This window comes from Vigna umbellata, chromosome 1 (assembly GCF_029865625.1).
Source record: "Vigna umbellata cultivar VRB3 chromosome 1, Vumbellata_1.0, whole genome shotgun sequence".
NCBI lineage: Eukaryota > Viridiplantae > Streptophyta > Magnoliopsida > Fabales > Fabaceae > Vigna > Vigna umbellata.
Genome location: NC_142165.1, coordinates 66,722,272 through 66,732,204, shown reverse-complemented (window position 1 = coordinate 66,732,204; position 9,933 = coordinate 66,722,272). Strand labels below are relative to the sequence as shown.

At 36.4% G+C, this 9,933-nt stretch overlaps 1 protein-coding gene across 4 annotated transcripts; it reads left to right on the top strand.

Annotated features, from left to right (window-relative positions):
* Window positions 1-1,391: 1,391 nt before the first annotated feature.
* EMB976 (Tetratricopeptide repeat (TPR)-like superfamily protein) lies at window positions 1,392-9,418 on the top strand. 4 transcript variants are annotated; one of them, XR_015783460.1, is made up of 9 exons: window positions 1,392-1,982; window positions 2,581-3,997; window positions 4,085-4,396; window positions 6,487-6,591; window positions 6,679-6,766; window positions 6,854-6,975; window positions 7,235-7,299; window positions 7,577-8,373; window positions 8,458-9,418. XR_015783460.1 is itself a non-coding variant. In XM_047319504.2 (8 exons), the coding sequence occupies exons 1-8, from the start codon at window positions 1,443-1,445 to the stop codon at window positions 8,138-8,140; spliced, it is 3,213 nt and encodes a 1,070-aa protein (XP_047175460.1). In that variant the 5' UTR covers window positions 1,392-1,442; the 3' UTR covers window positions 8,141-9,418. The 4 variants fall into 4 exon arrangements, 3 of the variants coding, with proteins under 3 accessions (XP_047175460.1, XP_087960223.1, XP_047175461.1); XM_047319504.2 differs by having other exon boundaries at window positions 7,577-9,418; XM_088104097.1 differs by having other exon boundaries at window positions 1,845-1,982; window positions 2,542-3,997; window positions 7,577-9,418.
* The last annotated feature ends 515 nt before the right edge of the window (window positions 9,419-9,933 follow it).

Here is a 9,933-nt window from a genome sequence, read left to right as displayed (position 1 = left end):
TGAAAAAAAAAAGAACAGAAACGTAAATCAGAATTGGAAAGAAAACTTTCATTGTATTGAGTTAAGGTAAGCAGAGTTTTACAAAGAAGGATCACAAGGTTGTTATGTACTCACGAGAACCCTCAATGCTCTTCTCTACACTATAAATCCAAGCCACTTCCCACAGTTACTTTGCCCTCGTGGAACAAAAGACCCTTTCTGCGTTTCAGGATGTCCTCTCTATAACTTAGTAAACTTTATTCTATGCCTAATGATACAAGAAACTAAAGAAAAGATGAAAGAAAAAGTTTGTATCAATGGTACAAGAAGAATCCCAAATGTCACTGTGTCACTCAATGTCACTTGGTTTCCCTACAATGTATCCTAATCTTCTAATCTCTATCTATGGGTTATGCCTCTACATCCCTCTCTTGCTGCCATGAAAGTCTTATATAAGAGAAAGAATAAAGGAAAACGAGGGAAACTCGAGCATGGAGCCACGAGCCACGTGCTGATGCAGAAACAGAGACCCCTCCTCGAACCAAGGCTTCTCTTCAAGCAAAGATGCAGTCAGCCTCTATTTTGACTTATCCCTTCGGCAGCAAAGTAGAGTCGTGCCTGAAGCATTCGTGATTCCAGACCAATGTTCCTTTGCCTAACCTTAATCTTACCTAATCATTGTAGCCACGAGATTTGGGAAAACTGAATCCCCTTTCGAGCCTGCGTCCTTGCTGTGCATTTTGGCTCCAAGAGCCTGGGTCGAACATGGTCAACTCATTTGACCAGGGGCCAACCTGTAAAAAGAGAAAATTTAAAAAGGGGTTAAAAAGTAATTAAGAGACAGGAGAGCCTAATCTAACAAAAACAGATTTTTGTTATTTTTATTTTCTGATTTTTTCTAAAACGGAAAAATACAATTCTTTAAAAAAACCAATTATATTTAAAACCTATTTTTATCCGTTTAAACAAATTTAAATTAAATTTGAAACATAAAAGAAACAAAAATGCTAAAGTAATGGAATAAGCTTCACTATGATATTATAAAAATTGAGTTATCATTCAAGGGTTATCAGTGAACATTATTTCATTTTAGATTATACTATGTGCAAAAAGGAGACTAAACTCGCTTTTATCTCCTTTCTAGAACCATATGCAAAAACACTAAACACCTTTAGATTAAATTGGTATAACTTTTAAATTTAGTGTTGTTTAATATTTTTATAAATAATATTACTTTTAAAATTGAGTTCTCTTTCACAAATAATAGATATACCTGAATTAAAATAATTTATTAATTTAAGATATATTAAAATATGATAAATTTGTTAACTTTATTATTATTATTAATTTTAATAAACTTTTGTAAGATAATATGAAATTCATAATGGATATGTGTGCGTGCGCGCGTGTTTATCCAGAATTTTAATGCCAGGCTAAGTGTTTGAGGGAGCAGCTGCACATTGATGGAGTGTTTGAAATCCCCTTTCCTCTACTTGAGTCTACCTTCAAAACCCCATTCCCTTATGGAAAAGAAAAAGAAGAAGAGACTCCCTCCCCTTCTCATTCGCTGCTCCATCCAGCGCGACCCGTGGTCCCCGAGTTTCGGCGACCCCACGCGGCCGAAGCCGCGAACGAGGAACCCGAAGACGCCTCTGTCCGACGACAACGCGCGGCGCATCATAAAGAAGAAGGCGGCGTACCAGAGCATTCTGCGGCGGAACCAGGGCCCGCAGGCGCAGACGCCGAGGTGGATAAAGAGGACCCCCGAGCAGATGCTCCTGTACTTGCAAGACGACCGCAACGGTCACCTCTACGGCAAGCACGTCGTGGCCGCAATAAAGAAAGTACGCTCTCTCTCCCAGAAAGTTGACGGCGACTACGACATGAGGATGGAAATGGCTTCCTTTGTCGGAAAACTCAGCTTCAAGGAGATGTGCGTCGTGCTCAAGGAGCAAAAGGGGTGGAGGCAAGTCAGAGACTTCTTTTCTTGGATGAAATTGCAGGTTCCTCCTTCTCTTTGTTTACTAATAAATTGTAGAAAATAGGCCGTATACTGAAAGTGTAAACCGTAATGTAATAACAATGCCCGATTTTGTATTCTCTAACCATACCCCTTGGGATGTTATGCTAAAAAATGTTATTCCTATAGACATGCTTGGTTGGCAGTTAATAATTTTAGAAAAAAGTTTAAATTTGTTTTATTAAAAAATTGAAAATTTAAGTAAAAAAGAAATATAGAAGAATGCAGAGTGAATAGGTTGTTATTATTGTAAACAATAACTTCCATCTTGTTGAAATATGAGATACTCACCTCTTCTTATGGGAAATAGAAACAGTTCAAAATGTGACAGTGTAATGCACATCCACCTCATCACTCTACTAACACATCTGCTTTTCCATTAAATATTGGGTGCAAGTTAAAAATTACATGATTAAAAAGTTAGAACCAAACCTGACAGAAAAATCAATTGGGGACTAAATTCGAAAAATCATAATATAGTAAAGGATAAAGAGTGTAATAAAATATTGTTTCATTTTATATTGTTTTCCTCCAAACTGTAGAGATTGATATAGCGAATTGATAGTTTGGTGCCTCGACAGCTGAGCTACAGACCAAGTGTAGTTGTCTACACAATAGTATTGCGCTTATATGGGCAAGTTGGAAAGCTGAAACTGGCAGAAGAGATCTTCTTGGAGATGCTCGATGTGGATTGTGAGCCAGATGAAGTTGCTTGTGGTACAATGCTTTGTTCGTATGCCAGATGGGGACGCCACAGGGCTATGCTGTCTTTTTATTCTGCTGTAAAAGAAAGGGGAACAATTCTATCTGTTGCTGTCTTCAACTTTATGATGTCTTCTTTGCAAAAGAAATCACTCCATAGAGAGGTTGTACAGATGTGGAAGGATATGTTGGAAAAAGGGGTGATACCTAATAGTTTTACTTATACAGTATCCATCAGCTCACTTGTCAAAGAAGGGCTGTATGAAGATGCTTTCAAGACTTTTGATGAGATGAGGAATAATGGAGTTGTTCCTGAGGAGGTAACATATAATCTGCTTATAAATTTAAGTGCTAAAAGTGGCAACAGAGATGAAGTGCAAAGACTGTATGAGGATATGATTTTTCGAGGGATAGTTCCTAGTAATTACACTTGTGCTTCACTTTTATCTTTATATTACAAATATGAGGACTACCCTAGGGCCCTGTCCATTTTTTCACAAATGGTAAGCAACAAAATTCCTGCTGATGAAGTCATATATGGTTTACTTATAAGAATTTATGGAAAACTTGGCCTATATGAGGATGCTCACAAAGCATTTGAAGAGACAAATCAGCGTGGTCAACTCACCAGTGAGAAAACATATTTGGCAATGGCTCAAGTCCATCTTACTTCAGGAAATGTAGACAAAGCCTTACAAGTTATTGAACGCATGAAGTCTAGCAACATATGGTTCTCACGATTTGCATATATTGTGCTGCTGCAGTGCTATGTGATGAAAGAAGATGTAGTATCTGCTGAACGAACATTTCTAGCTCTCTCCAAAACAGGTCCACCTGATGCTGGTTCCTGTAATGATATGCTCAGTTTGTATGTGGGTCTTAATTTGATGAATAAGGCGAAGGAGTTCATTATCCAAATAAGGGAGGATGGGAAGCTTTTTGACAAAGAGCTTTATAGAACAGTTATGAAGGTTTACTGTAAGGAGGGCATGCTGCCAGAAGCTGAGCAGTTCACAAATCAGATGGTTGAGAATGAATCATTTCAAAGTGATAAATTCTTCAAGACATTCTATTGGATTCTCTATGAACATAAGGGGGATGCACAATCTAATGATGAACTTGTGGCCATTGAGCCCATTGACAAACTTGATGCCACAGCTCTTGGGCTGATGCTCAGTTTATTTCTGACAAATGACAACTTCAGCGGAACAAAATTATTACTAAAACTGTTGTTGGGTTATGCTGCTGGAGGATCAAAGGTTGTTTGTCAACTCATCATCAATTTGTGTAAAGAAGGTATGTCTATGTAAAATTGACGTATACCACATTCTTTGATATGTTTTTTGAAATTTCCATTTCCAGCATAAAGTTTTATTTTTCCAGGAGAAATCAGTAAAGCAGAATTGCTTAGTGATCAATTAATTAAGCTTGGCTGCAGAATGGAAGAAGCCACTGTAGCATCTCTAATTAGCCATTATGGCAAACGACAAATGCTGAAACAAGCTGAAGATATCTTTGCAGAATATGTAAATCCCTCCACATCTAGTAAACAACTGTATAACTCTATGATCAATGCATATGCTAAATGTGGTAAACAAGAGAAAGCATATTTGCTATACAAGCAAGTGACTGAGGAAGGACATGATCTAGGTGCTGTTGGAATGAGCATTGCTGTAAATTCTTTGACCAATGCAGGTATGGCCCTTCAAAAGTAAATTAACTTGAGTGTGACCCATGAATCAACAAAATAATTTTTTTACAATCTATAATTCGTATGTTAGCAAAGTGCTGTAAAATACTGTAGTGATTTTGGATAGAGCTTTGAACATGGTAGTTTCCATGTCTTTAAAATACTCATCTAAACTTTGTGTGAAACCGACAGAGTTGGCATAAAGGCATGGCCTGCATGCTTTGAAACCAAATGATAGAGGATGAATATGCTTGGGAGCTTTCATAACTTTTCGATATCCTTGCAATATCACACCATAGAGTGAATCTCATCGTTGACTTAAAACATGAAGGAGTCATCAGAGGCTTTAATCCATATATTCAAGCAACACAAGAACGTGGAATGCATTTAGATCATGATAAGAACAAATGAACAAATATATGAACCAAAATCAAGAGCATAAGTGGTGAGAATATAAAAGCATAAAAACAATTAGAACATGAATGTAACAAAAGGAAATAGAAAAGATGGAGGACAACTAGAAATGAAGAACACTCCACTTGACATTAACTCTATAAGTACAAGGGAGATTCACCACTTGAATTCCAAGGATCTCATGATAAGACTCAAACGAAAGATAATCAGTTTCTTAAAAGACATATGCTCTATTGTTTTAGAAAGAAGCAAGATTACTATATTAGCCACAGGTGTCAAAATTCAAATGAAGAGGGAAATTCAAAATTTAAATTCAAATCCTAGATCTAGAATATTCCTCTATTTGGTTGAGATGGGAGGTTTGATCTTTCTTGGTCATCCTTTCTGAGCTCCTTGAGAAACCATGCTTTTTCGAACTCTTCTCTTCCATCTCTTTTGCCTGGACTTTGAAGGGCTTGATTGAGTTATCAATTGAAGTTCAATTTCAACCAAACTACAATTTCAAATATAAGAAAATACAATCTTTGATTGCAAATAAAAGAAACATACAGTAAGTAAATTCTAGTCTATAGATTACAAAGTATTTTTATTCTCTAATAACTAATATTAATTATTTTCAATCATGCACTCATCCCCTCCAGGAAAAATTCCGTTATTTTGACAGGCAAGCTTAATAAAATTAAAATGAGTGACATGTTGTAGGGTGCATGAGACTACTTTGTCTAATATGTCTGTTATGATGCAAGCTCAGTCTTTATGTTTTTGCATTGTCCTGTGTATCTGCTTCTTGATGGAAATCAGTTGGTTATCGTCTTCTGAGTGTTTTGGGTATGTCCTAGGTCCTTGGACCAGTATGATCAGTTTTGCAGGGTCTGGTAGAACTGAGAAGCTTTTTGGTGATCTGATGCTTGTGCTGTTGTTTGATGCATTTGATTGGAACTTGATTGATGTTTCATTAGGAAAAGCTTAATGAGTGACCATTTTGTTTTCATCCAATTAAGGATCATGGTATTTTTAAAGGGGTTTTACTTGTAAATATGTTTAAGGACTGGGTAGCTTTCTTCCATTGATTTTTTTTTAATTTTTCTTTTGGTTGAGTTTTTCTTTGTAGTCTTATTTTCTTATCGTTCTTATCCTTTTATCTTACAATGCCTTTGTTTCAAAGGAGGGGATAAGAACAGAGGGTATGAGTAGATGGGACAGAAATTGATACCAATATTAGAGAAGAAAGGAGGTTAACTAAAATCTCAAGGATAGATTTTGCAGCACATTCCAAAATTTTAGATCACTTTGCCCTCCCCTGCACATCTCCCCAGTATTGGACAAGAGACAAAAGTTGTAGGAAAGGGTTTTTCCACTTCGTTTTCCTCAAATCAAGTGCACTGTGAATTTCTTCTTTTATCCACAAATTTAAAGATTGCTTCCCTTGTTTACTGAAGTTGTGTTTTCAAATTTAATTGACTTCCTTTCAGCAATTCCTACAGTAATTTACTGCATTTAAGGGGATGCTGGCGTCCTGTTGCATTTAGTGCATGAGAATTGGATTTTATTTTTAAGATGTCTATTATCACATGGAATTGTTAGAAATCATACATATATGTTATTTTCTGAAAATGTGGAAGTGATGCACTTTTTGTTATTTGGCATTTGGTAAATAATTTCATGCCTAGTTCTTTTCCAGGAAAACATCTGGAGGCTGAGAATTTTATCTACAGCAGTCTTAAAAACAACCTGGAGCTTGACACTGTGGCTTACAACACCTTTATCAAGGCCATGCTTCAAGCAGGTTGATATCAAGCATCCTGCATGAATAGGAGAGGTAAATGAAACTGGAGGCTTGCTTATTTATATGTTTATTTTTTTGGTGTTGCAGGCAAATTGCAATTTGCATCCAGTATTTTTGACCGCATGAATTCCTCTGGTGTTGCTCCATCAATTGAAACATTCAACACAATGATAAGGTTATAGTTTTGATAGGCTGTTTTCGAATTGGAAGTTTCATATCTTGGTTATACTGGTTTTTTGACGTAATGTTAAACTGATGACAGTGTCTATGGACAAGATCAGAAGTTGGATAGAGCAGTAGAGATGTTCAACAAAGCTAGCTCATTTGATGTCCCGCTGGATGAAAAAACATACATGAATTTGATAGGCTATTATGGGAAAGCTGGTATTTGACCTTTTTACCTGAACCTAGATGAGTTCTGATAATTATGAATGCAACGTTGTATCTGGCTAGAATTCATGTCCATAATTCATCTTCACTAATAGTATCTGATATGAATGTATGATTCAAAATAAAATGGAGAGCACAAACATGATGAGATTAACACTTCGATATTCCAAAGTCTGTATGATTATTATTTTGTTTACTTTTTCATGTTTGGTATTTCCTAGGGTTTTGCAACTGTAATTATTTAATTTTGTAGGTATGATTCTTGAAGCTTCCCAATTGTTCAGTAAAATGCAGAAAGAAGGTATAAAGCCTGGAAAGGTAAATTTGATACTTTTGCCAGATTTTCATCCCAAAATCTTCCAGTCCTTCCATTTTTTTTTTTGTATGTGATAGTTTTGCTAAATAAATCATATTTTGCTCGAAAGAAACTCCAAGTACAATTTGTATGTTGATTGCAGTCAGACGCTGTTAATGGTTATTTATAGTTCATTGGTTGTGCATTATCATACTTCCAACATTCTACGACAAGGAATATGTTGCATTTCAGGCATCATATAGTTTAGTGCTAATTCCTTGCCTTTGCTTGTGAATGCAGGTAAGTTACAATATCATGATCAATGTATATGCTAGTGCTGGAGATCTTCGCCAAACAGATAAAATTTTCCAGGCCATGCAGAGGCAAGGTTGTTTGCCTGATTCTTTCACGTATCTTTCCCTTATCCAAGGGTACACGAGGAATAGGAACTATCATAAAGCTGAAGAAACTTTACATGATATGCAGAGTAAAGGCATTCCACCATCTTGTGTCCATTTTAATATTTTGGTTAATGCTTTTACAAAAGCTGGGTTGATTGAGGAAGCGAAGAGGGTTTATGAGGAGCTATCAACTTTTGGTTTAGTTCCTGATCTAGTATGTTACCGTACAATGCTAAATGGTTACCTGAAATATGGATATGTGGAAGAGGGAATAAACTTTTTTGAAAGTATACACGAATCAACAAAAGGAGACAGGTTTATCATGAGTGCAGCTGTGCATTTTTACAGATCTTCTGGAAAGGAAAGCAAAGCTAAAGAAATATTAATTTCAATGAACAACAAGGGGATCCCATTCCTGAAGAATCTTGAAGTTGGATCAGAAGAGAGATTGAAAACTCCATGAGATACTTGTGTGTACTTTGAGAAGCGTTCTGATGATGGAAAAAATATGTTTTATAAATCTAATCAACCTGGTAATGGTTATTATGCATGCTGCATGTATGCTTTTACTGGCAACGATGGTTGAACTCTTGGTTCAGGTACATTTACCAAGTTGTGAGGGGGACGTGACCCACGTTTGTTGGAATGCAACCTTTGCCTTTTGACTGCTCTTCCTACCTAACTTCCTTTGAAAGTGTAAGTTAAGCATTCTGATAATGGAACAAAGAATAATTAAAACATAGAAATCGAATCAACCTGGTAATGGTTTTGTTGATGTAGATGTCTTTGCTGCAACGATGATAAGTACTTTTATCAAGTAATGAGGGGAAGTACTTTTACCAAGTAATGAGAGGAAAGTAATGAGGGGAACCTGATCCATGTCTGTTGTTATGCAACCTTCGCCTTTTGACTGCTCCTTCTTGCCGAACCTTCCTATGAAAGGTGTGAGTCTATCAGGTGGACTTAAAGATATTGTAGACTCCAGGCACAAAGAGTTTCTGAGCGTTCTATGTTCCTTCCAAGCCGTTTCTATAACTGATGAAGTGGCATTATTGAAGTGATGAGACCCCAGGTGTTTGTGCAAAGACAGAAGAGTAGAGATAAGAATAGGGATTATATACACTTGTAGCTAACACAGTACAGTTGTAACTAACTAAACTGTGACTAGTAGGATAAATAGGAGGTTAGTTGGAGTGGCAAAGGGTTGTTTTATTGTTTACTGGCGCTCTCAAATGGCCCTAAGTTGTACATCATCTACCCTTAATACCAATCTGGAGAAGGCTGCTGTTCTAATTAAATCTGTATTTTTTTCTGCTAGTCACGTCAATCCCTAAAATCTCTCCAATTATCAGTTGATTTTATCTTGAATGAGGTAGCCATTACTATGGTTTCCAAAATTTGAGCAGCAGGGAATTATGTGGATGAAGCTCAACAGAAACCAGTTTTGAAGATACCGACGACGAGGTTGAAGAACAAAATTAAAGATTGTGAGGTTGACTTGTATTGCGATCTTGCAGAGACTACAGGTATAAACTAGAGCTTGAAAATATAAAGACAAATATTGGTAGAGAGCCCTCACGGACTTGTCTATTAGTTATTTTAAACGGACATATTTATCTTATTTTGGAGGCTGCTGTATTATTGGATGTTTACTCCTGTTTTATATAGATTAACACTTAAAATGGAAGACTTCCAACTACTACATTGTTTATGGTAATGTATGTTTTAGATTTTTCACGTAGCTTGGTCTTGTTTCACATAATTGAACCTCTTATGCTCATGCGTTTCTCATCGCAAATGCAAAACATATATTGCTTCTGCTGTAAATTTGTTTATGAACATGGTCGGTAGGGCTCGGAGTCGCCAAAAGATCCTATGCCATCTAACTTGACTGTATCAAAAATACTCTCTACTCTGAAAATTCCATTTCAGAGTAAACCCAACATTTATTTAGGTGCAGGACATACTGGATGGTATCTTACACAGTTAACGTTGCACTCTACCCATTAACCAGCTCCACCATAAAAAAGTTTCAATTTCCTTTCTAACTTTTTCAATCACCTATTATCAGTGTGTTCTGAAGATAAAATAAATATATGAAACGAAATGTTCGAAATTACGAGCATCATTAGGAGATAACAATCACCAAGGGAGACAGAAGCAAAAGTCAATAACGGATTCCTTTTTTCACAAGTTCTGCTTTGGTTCTTACGAAGATTGTTATATGCAATTTGGATGACAAGAACGAGTTTGTAA